A 22,135-nucleotide genomic window follows, 5' to 3' on the forward strand; every position below is an offset into this window, starting at 1 on the left:
TACCTCGTGAACCAAAGCACAGAGAATTATGAAGGTGGCCTCCCTTCAACAGGTTCCTACAAGTATAATCTCAGACACTTAAGTACAGTTTTAAATTAGTATAATTAGAACAGAAAATTGCTGCTATTTTAACTTTTTATCACCATTTTGAATGAGATAGGCTGGGAAAAAATGAAAGCAGCAGGAATGAAGTCTGTGTGGTTTTCAGCACACTTGATTACTATGTCAGATACAATTTCTTTATAAAATTCTTTATTTTAAAGCTGCATCAACTAACTATTTAAGCTGTTCAAGTCAAAATTAATCTAAAGATATTCTGAATTTTGGTGTAAACTGGGGAAAGTAAAGCTGGTGTATATTTCTTTTATGCATCTTCAGAATTCAGAATCAAAATTTTGCAAAAACACATTCTAATAATGGATAAACATTACATACTGGAAACAGTGGCAGGATTCTATTCTGCTTGATAGTTCAACAGTACTATCAATTTAATTCTGATTCTCTAGTCTTTAGCCTCCACGGTGACTGGAATTAAAAGGAATTGGCAGAAAGAGGAGGATATTAACTGACCAAATCTGATATTGACACCATTTTTGTGACAGCAGAGAATCTTGTGACACCATCTGTTGGATCAGGTTACAGAAAAATGCCAAGGGCTAACACTAAAACTGCATTTACAGTAACAAAGACCTACAGTCTGAATTAATCAAAAGGCAAAGACAGTCCTTTAATTCTATAGCTATTTTCCCAATTATTCAGTTAAGATTACATCCATCATTGATTTATTTATTTTTAACCGCTGAAATGAAATTACTAAGAACTAGTAAACTTATAATTTTTCATCCTTAAAAACCATCTAAACTAACTTTACTATATAACATGCTGAGCAGTTTCTTTCACTCATACCATGGGCTCCCATGTGTCATTTATAGCTATGGTCATCTAAGATCACCAGCTTGGAGGACTTAATGTGTTAGTCCTGGAGCTCTTGATTTCTACGTTTTGATGTATAGGAGATACATAATCATATATAGGAGAAAAAGGCCTTTGCAGTTTTAGTGGCTGTGCCTACCAAGATCAATAGGAGCTTTTCATTGATTTAAAAAAGGTCAGGGTTTTGCTACACTTTCATACAAGACTCTGAACTGAGATGCCAGGGCAGCGTTCCTTATAAAGCAGGCCAGGCCACAAGAAGTCTTTATGAGTACATATAAATATTACGTAGACAGAGTAACAATAATTTCTTCAAAGGCTTTGTGGGTATAAAACCATAAATAATATCATAAAGAAGTACTGTCATTCTGTCAGGGAAATCACAACATCAGAACCAGCTCCATGTAGGGCACTACAGTGAATGTTCAATACATAACACAGCTAATACATCTGATAGCAGCTGAAATTCATCCAATGAGGATGATGAGGAACCAAACACTGCAGCAAATATCTTCTAATAAGGTCTCACAGGGCTCTGTTTTCATAGACACAGCAAAGGGAAAATCTAAGTCCTCAGGCCTATAAGTAGACAAAAGTAAAAAAGCCTAAGATCAAAGTCAATACGAATCTGTCCAGCTGGTGTCCTAAATAACAAAGTATCAATAATATGGCTTTTGAACTTACAGGCAAGATTGAAACCTTGGGGAAGTTATGCAGTGTCTCCCATTCCCTTCTCAGGTATTCAAGTGAACCCACAAACACAATGTGCTTGAGTTCATGGTAGTGAAAGTTGCTGGCTCGTAATGGCATCACTAAATTTCTTAATCCAATCAAAGCAGATTTAACATCCCCAAATATGCAAACGACTACATGCCCACTTAAAACTGTCATCGCTGCTTCACTTCGAGTCTAAAAAAAACAAACAAAACAAAACAAAAAGACAAGGGAAAAATGAAACAAAGGGAATCTTAAATCATATATTGAGTTTAAAACCAGGAAAAATACAACTGTCAATATTGTTCATGCACAAAGAAGCAGTTTGATAACAGCTATTCATTTTACCCTTATTTATATTTCATTAAATGTGCTCAACAGAAAAAAAAAAATTGTTCTTGTTTGCAAATCCTTTGGCATTTGGGAAGACATATTGGGCCAAATTCTGGTCCTGTGCAAGTTTCTATACATGTGGATTGTGATTCTGGTTACAAAGTACTGTGGGTTTAGCTAAGGATTACAGAAAGGAGATGCAAAATCATGACCTAGTTGACAAATCACAAGATGGGTTTTTTCAACACCAATTTGAAAAGGAAGATGTTGAGTGTCCAGTGTTCCTAGTATGGCTTTGTGATATTACTCAGATCTTATGAGTGGAGGACCATAACCTCTTAGAGTGAAAGCTCTTATTTAAGGACAAGCTGCTGTTTTCCTGAGAAGCAATCCATGAATGCCCTATACTGCTCTTCTTTACAGTGAATGCCCACAATATGCCACAGAGCTTCTCTCAGTGACAAAATAAAAGTGCAAGTTTGTGACTAATACTAAATTTTCAGGCCAACTGGACTTACTGAGGAAAAGGTCTCATGGAGAATATTTAAACAGTGTCCAGAATTATCTTCTTGTCTCAGTGAAAGAATATTTGTTTTCACTAATTTAATCATTGTTTAGTTCAGTTGAGCAGGTAACTCAAACACCAAGACGATTAAATAAAGCCACATGGAAAAATGACCTTAATATCTGGAGCCAGTCTTGGCATTGTAGTGCTCTGTCAAGTAGCTGGACAACCACTGATACCATATTGCCAAGAAATTGTACACTCTCTACCATTACACAGTAATTTTGCCAATGAACAAAACTAAACCAGTGCTGATCTGCAAAATTTTCCTCTCACCTCTCCACAGTATATGTCATTTTTCTAAATTACAGAAGTGTGGTGGTGTGCAACTGGAATAGGCAGCAGATATGCTCATTATGTCAGAAGAATCAGAACTCTGATGAGAAGTTTTCTCATCAGTTAAAAATGCATGAGCTTTCAATTTCTCCAGGGCAATTATGTTGATTTTCATACAGCTTGACCAAGAGAGTTGTCTTGGCCCTTCAAACAGTAGAAGACAGGAGCGAATCCTCAAGTGAAGCATCTAAGTTGTCCCATGCCTCTGCCCATGTATCTGGAATACTCAGACAGAGACCAAGTCTTGAAAGCAGGTAAGTAAAAAATGTCACTCCATAAATCTGCATGCAGCCATGTATGGCAAAAATCTCTTCTTACTACCTGATACTGCTGGAATGTCACAGAGCCAAAAGAGACCTTGGGCAGAAAAATGAATTCTTTTCTGACTGGGACATCATCAAGTATCAATTAGAAGACAACCTGGGAAATCTCATAATCTTCAAATTATGCACTAATTTGTACTTGTGCGGTCTCTAAGGACAGCATTAAATTTCCATAGATATGAATGTAGACATAAATTGTGGACTGTGAGTTTGAAAAGGTGTAGGGAAGCATTTTGCTGGCAGTGTCTTTATTGGTGATGATGCGTGAAGCAGAAAGAACCTGAGCAGACTTGCAGATTCACACAGGCTGGTAGTGGAAAAAACTAACATGGCATAACCTAGAGCTGATGATTTGAGTCACTCCCCAGCACCATTTGTGGGGGAACACTTTTCAAAGTAGGGCAACACGTAGTTTGTCAGCTAAAATGTGTTTGTACCACAAAGGAGGATTTTTATCTCTATTACAAAGTGCTGTACAGCAGGGCTACCCCTTCTTGCTTGCTGATTACAAAAAATTATACTATTTAAAGCTGTTCAGGCAAACTCCATCTCAAAGCTCCATCTCAAAAATTTGGAATTTACTTGCTTGACTATTTAAATACTGATATTGCAATTCCAGGCAATGTCAGAGTTATTACAGAAACCCCTGAGGAGAACTGGAGACAAGCTTTTAACGCCCGATTGCTAGAATAAGTGAGGCTGTCACCATCGCTGGCTACACCATGCCACAGTGCAGGAAAATCTAAGAGAGCAGGCTCGGGAAAAGCTTTATGAAGTGCGACAAAGTGAAGATCCACCAGGGAGTTCATTTCAAATATAATCAGTTTTGCGTGTGAGATCTGGGGTTAGTTACTTGCTACTCTTAGGTATAAGTACATGAACACAAGTGGCATAAACTTTCAAAATAGACTGTGATAGGCCTCCTAATTATTTTTAATCACTTGAGTCAGTTTGATGGCTCTCCCAGTTAAAGAAATGAAACAAACATAGACAGGGCTCACTGCAACATGCTAGAGTCAGAGTAGGAGCATTACTTGCTCTGGCCTATTTGGGCATCTTGAAATATTGGGAATTGAGAGAGAACGTCTAAGAGAGAAAAATTAATAAAAAATCAATTAACAATAATTAATAAAACATCAATAAATAAGAGGTAAGTCAAAACAACACTTGTCTGTGTTAGAATCATTACTGCCTTTTGTAAAGAGAAAAGTGGGGTATGTAAGCATTCAAGTATTTCTAATCTTAATTCTCTATAAAGATTTAAACCAAATATGTAAATTTCAGTTTATGAAAAAGAAATTCCCTACACTGGATGAATTTTTATTGTTGCAGTGGGTATAAAGATTTATGTAATCAAAATGCTTTAACCAAAATCCTAGCTTCACTGTCATCACTCTTGCTCCTGATTTCAACACACTGGATTTTGTGACAGTGGAGACTAACTTATTTATCCATTAGACATCAGTTCTATGGTTTAAATAACCTCTTTTCAAACACGACTTATCATCAATACCTACCAAAATAACCTTTTCAATGTCTTTGGCTGGACACCAATGAAACATCCCTGTAGAGTCGTATTTTTTCACGTTGGCATCCATATTATCAATCTGCTCGTTGCCAGGAATTAACAAGGGGTCATGCCTGGGGAAAAACAAGTTGAGGACAGAATAAATGGAAAATACTATGAATTATGGATGGAAAGATATCCCAAGAGCTGTGTACAAAGAGGGACAAAAGTAAAAAAAATGAAATGTATTTGCACTTTAACATGTTTTTAATAAGGACATTTTTAAACAAAAGCTGCCAACCAAAAAAAAAAATTAATTTTTAAATGTTGGGTGCAGTTTCAATGACTTTCTATCTTCTTCTATGCCAATAACCATTTAATTTTAAATAGGGTTTTCTGACACAATCACATCCGTACAAGTTTTTTTCTTTCCAATCCCACCCTTCTGAAATAAATATCAAACTTTCTATAGGCATCTGCAATGAAGTATAAGGGATAGGAACAGAGCCCCATGCTGACTGACTGGCATAAGTATGGAAAGCCAATTACTTGCTTTTACCACATACAACTTCTGACATGATGCTCTTCACAGTAAAAGCTTTAACAGGCTGCACTTTAAATATTTTAGCAATTTGCCCAATCATATTTTGCTTTCCCAAACTGAAGCCTTTTAAAGATTCAACAGTATGTCATTTTAGAGCAGACTGACTAACAAATGCCCACATCTGGAATACATGATTTTAATACCAAACAACAATGTCCATTTTCTCTGACAACTCTACCTGTGATAACCTTCTAAGTGTTTCTGCTGCAACATTTTAAAGCACAAGGCTTCTCAAAGGAGAAGCAAATAAAAGATATTTTTATGAACTTGCTCTCCAGCTATATAGCTACATCTAAGCACAGACACAGAATTCTTTAATTTATATGCTAAAATCAAACACTAAACTAAGTACTAAGTGACTCCAACACTCTCACACGCTGGTGAAGTGACTACATTATGCAATAGTATTAGCAGAATCATATTCACAAGGTACAGGGTAAAGTGACCCTAAAATCTTATATTTAGCATGATTTACTAATGCTTTGTCTGGAAAGCTACAGTCTTTACCTCAGGTTTTTGTCATGAATGCTTGAAATATCTTGATATAGAATTGTAACATTTCAAAGAAGAAAGTATTTGCAATGTAAGAACATGATAAGTGCTCTGAGACAGGTAACCAAATTTTAAAGCAGTTTGCCCTTTGAAGCCCGTTAAAGAAATGCCCCTATTGTCTGAGCTCTTAAACCAGGAAAGTTTCCTGCTTTTAAAGCATTTGAACCAGCAGGCTGTGGCAAGATCCCCTCTTCTGCATGGACTACTAAAGCAGACTGTGAACATAGTGTGTGATATAGGTTAATTTATCTTGAACATGGTACGCTAAGTTACCATGCAACCAACACTTGTGTTCCTATGAAAAGTATAATCTCAAATTCAGTCAGGGTGATCGATTAGTGTGATTTCATATCCACTGATTATAGATCCATTGAGGAAAATTTTCATGCATTTCACTCAACGAGGGTCAACTCCAAAGAAAGTGGGTCAAAAAAAGTTGAGAAATGATAAACACAATGTTCTATTTAAACCAGAATCTTCTGATGCTTTAAGACAATCAATGCCCTACATGGAAAATACATAAGTCAGACTCATCTGGAAAAAAGAAACATTATGCTTTCGAAGTTTTTAAATTCTCTCAATAGAGATAAAGTTCAGTGATTTCACTGTAACCCACTGGCAGCAGGGAAGCCCTAGTGGACTACCTGGAGTCTTTGATCCTACTCCAAGCTGAATAATGACAGGCCTTGCATAAGTGTGTTCCTTCTTTCATAGGAAGCAGAGATGGAAACAGTGTATCAAAGGGGTTTGTTGTTGGGGCTTGGTTATTGTTTTTTTGGCTTTTTTTTTTAATTTCTAGAGAAATATATAGACTCTGCATTCTCTTCCATCCACGAGCAAGATGCAGTCATGGTAGTTTTGGCTGAGAGCTGAGATGCCACTCATTGGGCATTCCCCATCTGCTCAGAGTTGTAGGTGGTACAATAAGATCTGCAGCCATGAACACACTTCAATTTGAAGGTTGTACTAATCTTCAGACTACGTTTAGTGGTGCTCTGTCCCAGCTATTTTTAGTAATGGAATGTGTTAGGTATATGTTTCAAAATAAGAAAGTTTGCCAAGAGATTAGGAATCTTCAGGAGTTTCCACTGAGGAATGTTTTTCTTTCTGTTGTTTCAGGTTTAGGGTTTTTTCCCTCAGTACTTCAACAGAACATTTCTTTGCGAATTTTTCTGGAGGAGCACTGAAAAGTTCATTTTTCAAAAGCAAAGTTCACCAGTCAAATCACTTTCTTTTTCTTTCAGAAATCAAGCACATATAAGATGGAATTTTATTTTCCCCCTATCTTTCATCAGAGGACCTATAATAAATCAGTTTTTAAACAATGCCATATTCTAGTTTTGTAATTAGTGTTTCCTTTCTGCTCTGAGATTAAAATTAAATAGATGATCTGAAGCTTTAGCACAAGTAACTGTTTAGCAATACTCTAATCCCAGACACAAAAATGATTCACAGAAATTATACAAATTGAAAGGAACATTATAAAAAAAGCAGGTGGTATCAGATATCTGACAACCAATTACGGTCAACTCCCTTGAGGTTTGAGGCAATTTTTAGAGTGTGAGTGCTTAAAGCCTAGCACAGTTCTTTTGGGCTTTGCATCCTAACAGGGAACATCCAAAGTAGCTTCTTCCAAAGGTTTATTAGAATATTTTAGGCTTAAACATAAGTTGGTTTGAGGGAAGAATAAAGCATGTGAATCATCAGATATAACTCCCTGTTGAAGTTTTAGGTAACAAATTGTGATTAAAAAAAAAAAAACCCTTTTGATTTTTGTGGTTTTTTTTTTTTAATCAATACATGCATTTATTTGCAGTATCATAAACTGTTAAGACTCTGCTTTATTGCTTGGAGTATAGCAAGTGGGAACCTTAAAGGAGGCAAACAGGATTGGACACACAACATGAAAGCATGCTAAGAGATATTATTTTACTACTTTTACTCCATGATAATGGATTATTGCCTGAGAAGGACTCTGTGATATGACTAGCCACATTCTGTTTCACAATATGTGGGGTTATTCATGTAAGTGTGTTTATTAAATTTAAATCTTTTGGGCTAAGATATTATTTTAATTTCTCTTTAATCAATGTTCTTTCATTCTCAGTAAAGTGATCCCTGAAGCTGTCTCTGGACCTTGGAAACTCTTTGCTACTTAGGTCCAACTTTGTCCTCAGATGTTACTGAGTGTATCAGAAGATACATTGACTTACATATTTAAAAACTGAATTGATCAGAACAGTTATAAAATAGTATTACTACTTTTGACATATACACCCTCATTAATCTGATCCAAACCTGTTTTGCAAATACTAAAAATTAATTAATATAGACACACAGAGAAGCCAAAGCTGTCAAATCTGCCTAAGGCATTTGGGCACCTTCTTCCCATTAAAAATTATATTACACAAAGCATTACAGTTGTTGCCCTTACAACCAAATCATGGACTGAATGTTTCTAGAGCCTCTCTGCCTCCTCATCCTTGAAGATGGCCTTGTCAAACTGTGCTTGAGTCACATTGGCAGGTTACTGCAGAATGCTTATATTCACATTGCAGTCATTATGTTCTCCAGGGCTGCAAAGCCCTCTGATTCAAGAATTCAAATCATAGGAAGAAAAGCACTTTCTGTCAATTAAACCCCTAGTACTTGTTTTAATTGGGATGTTGGTTTTTATGACTTGCAATGACCAAAGCATTTGGTCCTTCTGGCTAGAAAAAGACATGTATAGCCTGGATGGAAGGAAAGGAACAAAAGTTAAATTTCCCTCATCCATATCCCCAGTTTAAAAATAGCTTCTCTGGTTCTTATGGCAGATATTACATACGCATGACTTAAAATGAAGAGCAAAATGCCATCTTTTCAAGGTTTTGAAGAGCCTATAATGCCACTCATGTGCAATTACACTTGAAAACGATGCTAAATGCCAAGCTACAGCTGCAAACCCAAAAAGCCTGCCTGGAAGACAACAGCCTAAAGCAAAACCATAAATCCCACTTACAGCAAACCTACTGCAAGGAAGTCAACATTACATTTTAAAGAGTACTGCATCCCTAGCACACATTTACAACCACCGCAAAATCTGAGTTTTTGAGTCGGAAACTTTTAGGTACTCACTGGGGATGGACAGAACTGAAAAGACCATTCAGGACTAAAGGGCTTCCTCATTAAATGACTATTGTTAAACATACCCTTGTATTATGTCACCCTTGTCTTATACCATTATACACATGCAATTGAGAACCAGAGCAACATACCCTCCCTGATCTGCAGTGGAACTACTCTGTGTGCTGAGCACTGGGAACAAGAATACTGTGTGACCAGCAAGGAGGACCCTGGGCTTGTATGAAAATAAATTGTAATCTCTTAGTCTTTACACATTAGTAAGATGTGCAAAGATAAAATTATCCTCATATAAAGTCAATACAAGACATACCTGATGAAAACACTACTCCTCTTTAACCTGTGTCTGTTAGAGTTTGCAATTGTGCCTTTCTCAGGTAGACACATCTGGATTTTGTGCACAAAAAGATATTCAGCAGTCTCCTGCACAAGATTCAGGGTCTTTAGAGAAATCCTGCCTGTGGTTCAGGAATTTTGAGTTTTTCTACCTGACTTAGGGGCTTGTGGGTATGTCTTAGCAAGTGTATGCACACAGATGCTTAAGTTTAGGAGGAAGGAGTGGGTTTGCTGAAGGTAAGAGAGAAATTGAAGACACGCTAAAGAACGTTTCATGCCTTCAAAATTTCTCCTACAACTACCCTAACAAATTGTGGCAATTAACATGCTGTTAGTGTTAGATGTGTGCAGCCAGTGCAGGTGCTAATAATTGAAAAAGCATTTAGAGCTTTTACACCCTGGCTGAATATTTCATGATGTGCTGCATGTTTCACTATTTACTCAGTGGGCCTCTGTCACTTCAATCTTCTCTGACTGCTTTGACTGGTGCTATAAAGCTCAACCAAGATAGAGTGACGGCTTGTCACAGGAAAACTCCACTGACTCTAGCAGCTCACTGGGACTAGCTATGAAGGTTGTCACGACATTCTGATGGAATTCAGCAAATGTTTTGTGACTAATACACCCAACATTTGTCGGCTACCATTAGCCATTCCCTGTGACCCTGCAGTCTGTGTGGATGGCATTAAGTTGTAATGAGAATTTGTTGCCTCTGTGTGCTACACTAATGACATTCTCTCACTGATCTTTCCTTTCACAGGTTAATCAGAAACGAGATTTATAAGGATTCAGTGCCCAGATGCACCAGGCTTTAGAGAAGAAAACCCAGTGTGACAAGAGAAAGAAAACCTGCATTTTACTGTTAAATGCTTTCAATGTCATATTCAGAAGCTATCCTAATATTATTACAATTTCATACTGTCTTTTTCCCTAAATCTAGGAAGAAGACTATATCTAATACAGCGGTTGGTACCTAATGCCTTGTCCAATTTATTGGCTGAATTACAGGGTTAATTGTCCTTTCTTCCCTCTTGCTATGCCCAGATGTTGCCGGTTTTACTATTCTCAGAAACCTTACTGAAGATTTCCCATTAATTTATTAAGACTACTAAGAACAATGATATAAACCTGTTTACTGTAAAAATCTTGCTTTTTAAAATATCTTGATACCCAAGGACATGATCAAAATATGCTTCTGAAATATGAAGCTTCTCACATAAAAAACTAAAAAAATAGTCAACTTCCAGACTTTTCCATAAGCAATTAAATGAGGGGAGACAAAGCACACAGTCAATGTGTCTTTTGCTTTTAAGATTTCCCATTTAGATCTGCTAAAGCTGCAGAACGAGTAATCTTTGAGGGGTAGGAGAATGTACCTGAAAAGATAATTTTGCATTTGTAAAAAATAAACCCACAGTTAAGTGGCATAATAAAATAAATATAGGAGTGTTTTTGTCACTTAAATGAAGTGTGTGACATTATGATTAAAGCTACGACTGTTGCCAGTCAATGTTTATAAGAATACATTTTTTTGCTTTAAACCCAGCTAAGGAGCTTTGACCTGAGTGCATCTTCTCTTACCCTAAACTTTATAAAAATGATATTTTTCTTCTGCAGGAAAATTCTCCTTTTCTGTCCTGCTCTCTCATCCCAAAAAGACTTGTGCAAGATTTCAAGTAACGTCACAAAAAAATCTGATGCTCTTCTTATTGCCATGGCTTATAACACAACTACTGTATTGGGTTTGCGTGGCCAGGTTTTGGTAGCCTGGGTACTACAGGGGTGGCTTCTGTGAAAAACTGCCAGAAGTTTCCTTCATGTCCAGAGGATCTGGTGTCAGTTGGCTCCAGGATGCATCTGCTGCTGGCCAAGGCTGGGCCAATAAGAAACGATGGTAACACCTCTGTTATAACATATTTAAGAACAAGGAAAAAGAAGTTATTGTGCAAATGTAATTGCAGCCAGAGAAGAGCAGGGTGAGAACATCTGAGAGGAACAGCTCTGCAGACACCATGGTCAGCAGAGAAGGAGAGGCAGGAGATGCTCCAGGCACCTGAGCTGAGGTTCCCCTGCAGCTCTTGGTGCAGATCATGGTGAAGCAGCATGTCCCCCTGCAGCCCAAGGAGGTCCATGGGAATGCAGAGATCCCCCTGCAGCCCATGCAAGAGACCCACACTGGAAAAGGTGGATGCCTGAGAGGAGGCTGGGACCCCACTGGAGGCCTGTGCTGGAGCAGCCACCTGGCAGGGACCTGCAGAGCCATGGAGAGGAGCCCATGCTGGAGCAGGTTTCCTGGTAGGACTTGTGACCCTGTGAAGGAGCCATGCTGGAGCAGCCTGTCCTTGAAGGACTACACTCAGGGGAAGAGTGACCCAGACTGCAGCAGTTTGCAAAGAACTGCTGCCTGTGGAATGGACTCACATTGGAGAAGTGCACAGAGAACTCTCCCATGGGATGGACCCCACACTGAAGCCAGGGAAGGACTCCTCTCCCTGAGCAGTGGGCGAAACAACAAATAAACCCCACTCCTCATCTCCCTGCACCTCTTGGGGGAGGAGGTGGAGCTGTGAAGGAGGAAGAAGTGGGGGGAAGACGTTTTAAGGACTGTTTATACTTGTTATTATCCTGCTCTGATTTTGTTAGCAATAAATTCAATTAATTCCTCTAATGCGAGTCTGTTTTGTGAGTTATCTCTGCGATTATCTCAACCCACGAACCATTTGTTGTATTTTCTCCCCCCTGTCCAGCTGTGGAGGGCAGTGAGAGAGAAGCTCTAGAGGGTGTCTGGCATCAGCAAGCATCAAGCCATTATAGTCTTTTTGAAACCTGGGTACCATACTTCAGATCAAGAAGCCAGTCCTTCAACAAAGAAATGGAAAGGAGACAAATTAATCAGGAAACCAAAGTTACCAGTCCCTGGTCTACCAATGGCAGTGAGAGTCAGGAGGCTAACAGATACTACCACCTATCATTTAAATACTTTAATTCTATAATATTGTTAAAAAACTGGTGTAAGACAACATGGTAATCACTGAATTACTCCTGTTGTTCATGTTGGTTGTAGTGAACATGTAAGACAGAATCTGTAAGTGAATTCTGCTATTATATACCTGCTGGGTTGCAGCTTGGTTGTCATTGCATATTAGCACTGCATAAAGTCTGGATATAAATTTAAGAGTACAAAATGGAAACTTCCAAGGCTAAGGGACATAAATAAACACCATTATTATGATTAATCAGTGGGCTTTCACTTTTTTAAACCTTACCTTCATGTCTGGTTTAAGGGAGTCATGGGAAATGATCAGTCAACTTATTTTAGCAGTTTTGGCTTGACAAATGCTTCCCTAGATCTGCCATCACTTTTTTTTTTTTTTGTTTCTATGAGAAAGTTCACAGTTTCATTCCATGGAAGGGCAGCACTACAATGAAAGAGGTAATGCATATTCATGCTGAGTGCCACTAGCAGAAATGTGTATGTATATTTAAGTGTATGTGGCTTAGTGGGTGGATGAGGAGATAAATGTGCACAGCCATTGTTCATATACTTAAAATATTATATACAACTCAGGAAAAAAGACAGGAGGTTTCCTCCTCAACTTCAGATAAATAATCTCATTAGGCTTCTGGAAACATATGCCAAAGAGCTCACTTTTTCTCTGTGTCATTTAGCTGGGTCTTGACAGTTTCTGAGCAAGTTTTATTGTTTGGTTGGGAATTATTTTAGATCCTCAATCAAAAAAAAATCCTCAGGCTTATAAAATTCTCCTTGGCAACACACTGAAAACCCAATGTCCTCTGATGCCTCTGATTCTTATGTGATCAGGGACACTAATGATAATGACCCTTTGCTGAGTATGCTACTTGTCTAGAGGCCTATGTCAACTACACCACTACATCCAGAGTGGACAGGGACAAACTATTTGTTTGCTCTTCAGGCCCCTTGGGCCCTGTCATATGCTATTTGTTCTTGCATTAAGAGGTAGTTTGACTCGGCTGGGCTGACATTTCCTTCAAGTCAGTGTATTCCACTCATGCAGTAGCAGCTACCAAAGCAATAAGTATAGACTTGAGGCTCAGCAACAATCATTTAAGTGGCTTTTTTGATTCATATCCAGGGCTTTTCACATGTTTACTGGTCATTCTGAATCCAAAATGACACATTTTTTTTAAAAACTAGCTTTGCTATTTGATATTCAGGCAACATAGCCTCCTCATAGTTAACGTGGCTGCTCATCAATAACACGCATCAGAACCTGCAAGTGAGATGATGAACAAGGACTGATATTGGTGCATGAGACCAGAGGCATTGATCGGTTCTACTTTTCTCCTCCACCTCATGAAGGATACCTGATGTGTGATTACTCTCCCAGTCACAGCCTTCCCTCCTTTTCCTTCCATTTCCTATTTAAATTTTACTTTTTGCTGTAATAGGATGTCATTGTGTTCACATCTTAACTGAAGGAGTGTATTTTTTCCTGTTGGAGTTTCAGTTATTTAAAAAAAAATTATCCATGCTCTCGTGCATTTAATGGGACAGACTTTTGCTGATGTAAAACAGGTAAAAACAGTCATGGCAATGCTGAATATTTTTCTGGTTAATTTGCATTTGTAGGTATTGTTGGAATTTGAAAGATTTGTTTCTGATTTATTAGACTCTTCTAGTATTGCATCAGTGTGATTATGCTCATGCCATTTGATGTGATGCAGCATTCAGTCAGAACAGTGACTTCCTAAATGTGAGTCTAGACCATCTGTGATGCACACAAAGAGCATTTGTATGTCAATCATCTATTTATATCAGTTAGTAATTTATTGTAACTTAGAGTCATCAAAAAGGTTTCATTAAAAAGACACCTCCAATCTATCTATCCAGATCATATTTGGTAATGCAGATTTCTAGTTATGTGTTAGTAAATCTGAAAAATTCCCACTCTCTGAGCAGGTCAGACCACTTATCATAAGGTCCCAAGGAATCCCTGTGATACCATTTCCATCCTCTGTTCTAATCCAGCAATACAAGAAGTCATAAAGTTTTGTCTCATAGTGTAATACCCTCTATCACTGTGGGAATCTAAAACCTATGCAGCATTTTCAACATTATCTTAACTGTAGGGCTGCTCAGAATGATTGAAAAGTCACAATTCGGATTTCAATTTATTAATGAATTTTTCACATATTTGTTGTTTTCATACTCCAGACTTCTTGTCTTCCAGGCTCCTTCTAGATCCTCTGGATCTAGAACCACAGCTGAGAAAAAGTTTGCAAAGTAGCCAGCTATTTGTGGGCAGGTGGGACAGGGGCAAAACTGACTTGAAAAAGGAGTTCTTAAAGCAAATTTACAAAAAAACTTCTAAAGATAAATATCAGCTACAGACATGACAGTGCTTTAGCTGATTTACCTCTTGGGTACTTCTAGCTGACATGCACTAAAGATTTCTGGGCAGGAAAGCAAGTGCCTGTCACTTTCTGTAATTTACAAGGCTACGAAATAGCAGATTATACAGTCCACCTTTGTTCCAGAGAGAAGAAAAGAGTTTGACCATTACAAACAAATCTTAACAGAGCTCTCTTCTGATTCAATCCACTTTGTCTTTTCTAGCACCTTGGACCAAAGTTAAGTCAGTGTAGATAAAGAGTAAAATGAAGAGATGGTTGGGTCTGGGGAGAAGCTGAGGGTGCGAACACTGGGCTGGAGAATAAATTTAGCAGCAACAGAGAAGAGGAAGAAAACAATGTCTGGATTTGGAAGCCTGGCAAGTCCTCCACTCACTGCTCAACCTGTGTTTAGCAATTCTGATGTGCTACTGAGCAGACAGCTCAGGCTCAGGACGACTACTCTCCCTCAGTCCCTCTTCAGCAGGCAATGAAAGCAGGCTGTACTTTGAAAATCTTCCCCCATCATGCAAACTGACACAGGCATGCTTTTCAAAAACCCACAGCCAATCTGTTGATCATTACTTATTTACAAAGGCCTTCGGGCAGAAAGTCCTGTAAAAACCATACTTGATACGGTATACACTAGCTTTTTCTGCTTGTGGAAAAAAGTACCCCTAAGGCTACCTCAAACCATCACTTTCTATTGCACATAAAATGTACCGTGTAACACTAAAGTATTTAATATATATGGTATAATATATCTACAGGAAAGGCATTTGTGTAGAAGTATGTTACCCTGTATTTGGTAATTTGATGTTTTGCTGAAGGCTATGACTTGAAAAAGCCTGCACCTAGTACAGAGGACCTGTCATCTCAGTACCCAAGAGCCAATAGAATAAAGAAGTACCCTTAAGCAGCAAAACTTTGACACAGCTTTGAAGCATATGAAAACAGTATAACTCCCCAGAATTATTATTACTCAAGATCAAAGAAATGAGGCATACTTTACATAGCAAACAGGGACAGTGTGTTCAGCTCCTTCTCTCTCTCTCTCTCCCCTTCTCTTTCTTTTTACTTCTACTTCCCCAAAATTAGAATCTGGGAGAAGGTGAGGGGGGGAAATCTCCATGTTTAAATTTTAAGCAGTTAAAACAATTAGCACTAGATAAGAGGACTGTCCAAAGGTAAGTAAATTGAAAACTATGTTAGCATGACAACTGGCACTATAAAAATGAGAAGTTTGCCAGTATGCTCATTTTATTCTTCCTCATAAACTGTAAACAAGCATGTAAATCAGTGTCATATGGGCAAGGCTGAGCTAACAGGAAGGCAGAGAACTTTTAATGACACATTCTACAGAAATAGATGGTCAATAGGGAAAAAAAAAAAAAAGCCACAGCTGGGTGCATTTTCCCGCTGTGAATCAATCTCACTTTTGGTTCTGTAGTCCAAACAGAGATGAAGACGATTTGTGGAAGTATGTCCTTGAATATGCCCTATATTGCAGAAACAATAAACAAATATGGATGCTTCTGTATCTGTCCAAAGAAAATTCCAGTCCAGTGACTGAAATACAAGGAGAAATATCACCTACCTGCATCCAGAATCATTACAGGAACAAAATAATTGTCAATAATAAAAATAAAAGATTTTATTTATGGAAAGAACTATAAATTTGTATCAATCTTTTTTTCACGTAACCTCTGTGAGCAGGCACAGTTATACACACATAAATCTCAAATACCACGAATCTGTCTGTTTATAAATGCAAATAAGTTTACATTTTTCTGTGTATGTGTACATATATACATATATATATATATATATATATATATATATATATATATATATATATACATAGAGTGGAAATCCCTGCTATGGTATTTATGGATACAATTATGGACTGAGGGTCTAGCCTGGGTACATGGGATATGCAAAAACAGAGCAGGAACAGCCTCATTGGAAACTCTGTGTCTCGTATGGGATCCAATTTTGACTGAGTTGAGAAGGTAAAAGGCGAGGCACAGTGAGATAGAATGCAAATCACATAATATTTTAATAGATTACAATTTCTTTTTGCAGTTCTAGTTTTAACAAATCTCTTCAAGGTAATTTGTTCTATAAAAGGAAACTACATAGTTATACAAAGGAGTACTACTGTAAAATAATGTACACATAGCAACAGGGGAAAATATCACTAACAAGATGCTGTTTTCATCACCAACTTTTAGAGTATATACTACCCTCTTAAAAATCCCTGTATTTCATAATTAATGTGCTTTTAGCTTGACTAAAACTGTGTTAGTTTTGAACTTTGCTTTGGCAAGTACATATATTATTAGACTTTTTTATCAGTCTAAATCAATTAACAGAAATTTGATTTCAATCGACAGGATAAAAGGAAGGTAATATTCAGGTTCATTTTTGATTGTGATGATACATCTCACATATGGCCTTAAGTACAGAAAACAGTACTCAGAGGGAATCCAACAAAAAGAGAATTGCCTGAGGCAAACTAACCACATGAGTTCCCCTGATTGGTTAGTGCTATCATTAGTGCCACTGCTGTTTAAGAACTACACATGGACAGGACAGGGTGACAGCTAAGACTTTAAAGCCTATGTATTTTTCAAACAGCTTTTCAAACTGTTTTTCATGACAGAATTTTTTTTCAGCTCTATCATTAACTGCTGACAAGCTGACAGAATAAATACTTCAGCCTTTCAGAAACCATCTAACAATCTTTTTTTTTCACCCCTTCCCCTTATTTTTGATGTGGGGGGAGGAGAGGAGGAAGCAAGAAAGAAAGGGGATGAAGATATGAGTTTCTTACAGTCTTACCTCATCAGTTTGGGTGAGGAGTTGGGTGAATTTCGCATGCCTCCATTTCGCTGCTTTTTTTTGGGTGACAGTGTCGACGGCTGCTCATCTTCAACTGGAAATATAAGGAACTCATGAGATTAAGTACTGCTCTGAGTGCAGTATGAAATACAAGCGAAGTAGCAAAGAACACACACTCTATGTCCATTCACGCACTGATACTTCATTGCTAACATAGGCCAACAGTAATAAAAATCAAATACGTGTTAGTCGAAGAGATTGGCTTGAAGGAGAAGCAAAGAATACCAGGGTCTTGAACACAGGTGTTCAAATTGGTTTCATACTTCAAAAACAAAGGCGGGGGGACCACATTCGGGTTATTCTTAGAGTTATTATCAGTTAATCTGCACTACAGAAAAATAGAATTAGTGCTCTGCTGTATTCCCAGACAGATAAAATACTATTTTCAATATCAACATAACAGCTGCCAGCCTGCTTTTGCTAATGAACTAGACACCAGTTGGTTCTCGCTCCTCACATGCCAAGCAACAGAGTCTTCATGAAGAGATGTAAAATATTCAATGCCTTGATGTTCAATGATTCAGTTAGTTGGGAATGTGAATGCAGCCTGCCATTGTGTGGAGATCTCCAGCACAAGTCAGACCTCATCGCTCTACTCTCCTCCCAAAACGGAGTTTTAACAGGAGTGAACAGAATGAGGTTGAATGGAAGTGGGGAGACAATACCTGTATAACAGAGAATGCATGTGTTATGCAATCTTTCAATGAGGATGAGGTGCATTTTCAAGGACAGATCGATTTCCAGATAGAAAATCACTTATAGGTTTGTCAGTCATAGACTACTCTTGGGTAACTTATGTCACAATATGTATTGCTTAAACAAGTGCAGCTTCCTAAGAACTCATCTATAAGAATTAACCACCATTACGGTTTTGAGACTGTAACTGCACTTGATAATCTGTATGTAACTTTTACATGTACTATCAAAGGGAATAAACTCATGCCTGCTTTCTCAGGTTCATACTAATGTTAATTTATTCTGATACAAAGAAGAAAAAATAAACTTTTGCCCATCCTACTGTTAACTGAAAAATTAATTAGAAGATAATATAACTGATGCCCAGGAAGCTTTTACTTTAAAGCTAAAAGGAAAGGCATTAGTAGTAGTAGTAGCTGCTATATTTAAAGAGCTTAGTACACATTAGCAGTGCACAAGCAGAGGTTGAGAAAAAAAAACACTACTTGTAACAAGATACATAAGAAAAACAACAAAAATGGGTTATATATCACCTGCACCAGACTTATCTGTGAAGAAATGAAGCTATAGCCTTTTGCTATAACTCTCTTCTGACACTATTTTATTACAGACTGCGTTCCAGCCTACCACCTCTGTCTGTATGCCCAAGCCTGCAATGGAACTTCATTTTGCCTTGGTCAAGACCAAAGGGCTGGGCCCTGAAATGACAGATTTTGCTTTCTTTTTAGATGACCTGGCATCACCTAGCACAAGGGAGTCACAACCAAACAAACCACTGCAAAGAGAAAAAAACAAACCAAAGCAACCAAACAAAGCTAATCCCAAAAGAAGTGTGACAAAGAGTGGTGTAAAAGATAATACTTAGATCAGAACAATGACTGTCTAATAATGATTTATTCACTAAGTTTCTTCTCTTCTTGGGCAGTATCCCTAAAGACAAAGAAATTTTCTTATCATTTGACCTTTCTTTCTTTTTCCAGATCAAAGCCCTATAGTGTAAATGCTTATTGATGGTTAGTCAAATGCCATTCTTTGGCTGAAATAAATAAGAGAAATAAATAAGCCCAGAGAAAATTCTCAAAAAAAAAATTAAAATTTTCTTTCAGTGATAGTTTGCACATAATCAACTAGATCACTTCAGTATTTAGCTATGTGCACCAGGAAGTAAACATGCATAGAATTGTTGCTTTGGTAATATCTTTGCAGCTCTGATTGCAAAAAAGTGCAAGTCTTTGCACTTTTCAGAACACTCTCTTCAGATTATTTTCTTGAAAATGGCCTATTCTTGTATTAAACCTCTCTACGAAAAAGTTATTTGCATGCTATTCCACACAAACAATAGCTTTCAAGATATGCACTGTGCTCTCTTGTACTTTATTGGATACAAATATTCAGTTCCACCACTTAAAAGATAAAACGAACAAGAACCATGCAAAATGTTCCCTCCAGAAAACAACACATGATCTATTTTGCTCTCTTGGGAGTAAAACTTCTAAATTTCATTCAAATTAATCTGTTACCATGGGGTTACAGAATGTTTGTCCAGAGATGCAGTATGGCACCACAAGTGTGTTGTTATACAATTTTAGCAGTTCAAGGAAGATACACAGCCATCAGGACCATATGCAAAAATCTTACAGTAACACAAGTCTACTGTAGATAATATTTCTCTGAACAACAGAAAGTAATATTAAAAATTAATATTTTTCCAAGTTTTCAGGTAGCTAATAAGATTCCTGTCTGATCCTTTCAAATTCTGAAAGTTAACACAATAAGGATGTTTTTGTACTATATGGCCCAACATTTGTGTTCTCCAGTGCTGCCAGGTGATGCTAACCTGCCACCTAAATAAAATCAAAATCATACTAGTAATCATCCAAAAGAACAACTTCTAGAAGTACATTTCTAGAAGTCTGTATTTGTTATTGGAACTGCATCTGCAATAAATAAGCTTCCTTTTTGGGTATGTGCTTGTCATATTCAAATTATGTTACTGTCACCAGTTGCCTGGCAAGTCCAAGGCTGGCACGGCTCACTAATTAATACCTCTTAGGAAAGCCTTCTGAGGGATCTCAATTTGTTGCTTAACCAAGAAAGCCATTTATTCTCACTGTAGTAATGGAAGTAAATCTGTATTAATCATATGACAGAAAAACAAGTTTTGTTTTTCATTGAAATCTCTGCACAGTTTACAGGGCATCTGCAGTTTAGCAATACAACTCCATAGAATGTGTTGCAGTTTAGCAACACAACTCCATAGGAATGGAATCTTTCATATTCATGAAGTTGAAATATGTGAATAGTATCTAATGGACACTATTACCTATGGCTTGGTTCCCAAAAATGTTGCAGTGATAACTCACAAATAGTTTCTTAGTAGTAAGTAGGATATAAAACATATTTAATTATTATCCTTCAGATACTCCTATCAATTTCCTGCCTATTTAAAGAAGTGGATATAGCAAAAATTTTAGTAAGGTTATTAAATATTTTAGTTTCATGGTTTCTGTGTCTGCATTAATTTAAAATGGAGTCTTAAATTCACTTGTTCTTTTGAAAGACAAACATATTTGAATAATGGGGCTGTGATATATGACAACTTAATTCTGATATTTATGTTTGCTTTTGTTAATGAATCCCATTTTTTATGTCTTTATACTACAGGATTTGTATTAACTACAGCCATATTATGTTATGCAGACTTTTTTTACCGCTTTAATGAAAATTGGAAATAAGTCCAAGAATTGGACACAGAGTTTTATCGATTTGGAACTCAATTCATCCTCTGAGCTCTAATACTATTCAAGAGCTTGTTTGCACATCCCTAAGTATAACACTTCTTGTACTGCTGTAACAACCCAGAGCTCACTGGTCTAGTAACAGTTTTACAGTTCAGGAAGACTCAATGCTAAAAAAATGTCAGGTGAGTCTAATGAGGCTTCAGACACTCAGTTTTATGCTGGGGTTTAATTTAAAGTTGCACTGATGTTTTAACATGTTTGCTTATTCTTGAGTAAAGAGTGTTCATTATTTCAATGACATAACCTCCAGACAATGTTCCATGAATTGGTTTAAGATGTGCTGGTAATTTAAACAGCCTTAATGTGGAGTTGAACATCTGTAACAACATATTACTTGATTTTTATCCTCATTTCATTTTTAAAGCAAAACAAAAGGAAAGTCTTCCAAAACAGTGGACAAGTTCATAACTTTTTTCTTATTTTCTGACTATTTTTAAAACAACACTGTCTCCCTGACTGCCTCTCCCAGCTCACTAGCTGAACTAGTTTACAGATGCGTTTTTAGACACCAAAAAGAGCTGAAATTTGAAATAACATCGATATTACTGAACATTATATGAACTGAGATACCTGGTAAGTTCATTCTGCCTAGCATGTAAATGCTTGAAAGCAATTAAATCCTTTGAAAGGTAAAGCACAAACCACCCAGAAACATTAGTTGACTAGCTATCTCGATTAACTTATTAATCACCACATCTGGAGAAACCCACATCTGTAAGCACTTAAGAGAGCATTAGTAATGTCATGGTCACATTGAAAACAGACTGCAAAACCATGCACAAACCATTCTGTATTGCCTTATGCATTCAACTACTGGGCTACCTACGGAGATCTTGGTTCAACCCAGGCTTTTGGGAATGGCAGCGGTATTTTACAGGCAAGCTGAGTGCCCTTTGCAATCTACAATAGGTAGATTTTCCTTGTTCAACAGAACTCAGTAAGTTAAGGTGCAGCAGCGAGGGGTTGTTGGGTAGGAAGAGGCTCCCTTTACGGTTATTAACAAGTGGAACAGGTTCCGGGATTCCTTCAGTGGAC

The 22,135-nt window shown here is 37.4% G+C and overlaps 1 protein-coding gene across 10 annotated transcripts in view; it reads right to left on the minus strand.

Moving 5' to 3' along the window:
* The window catches only part of KCNMA1 (potassium calcium-activated channel subfamily M alpha 1), a 421,854-nt gene that overhangs the window by 46,249 nt on the left and 353,470 nt on the right, over positions 1-22,135 (minus strand). For all 10 annotated transcript variants that reach the window (XM_053948612.1, XM_053948610.1, XM_053948611.1 and 7 more), the window contains 3 exons: positions 17,544-17,637; positions 4,722-4,845; positions 1,618-1,842 (listed from right to left, as the gene is read on the minus strand). In XM_053948612.1, the coding sequence (XP_053804587.1) occupies positions 1,618-1,842; positions 4,722-4,845; positions 17,544-17,637 (443 nt within the window). The remainder of the gene's footprint in view (positions 1-1,617; positions 1,843-4,721; positions 4,846-17,543; positions 17,638-22,135) is intronic.

The sequence above is a fragment of the Vidua chalybeata genome, chromosome 8, assembly GCF_026979565.1.
Source record: "Vidua chalybeata isolate OUT-0048 chromosome 8, bVidCha1 merged haplotype, whole genome shotgun sequence".
Taxonomy (NCBI): domain Eukaryota; kingdom Metazoa; phylum Chordata; class Aves; order Passeriformes; family Viduidae; genus Vidua; species Vidua chalybeata.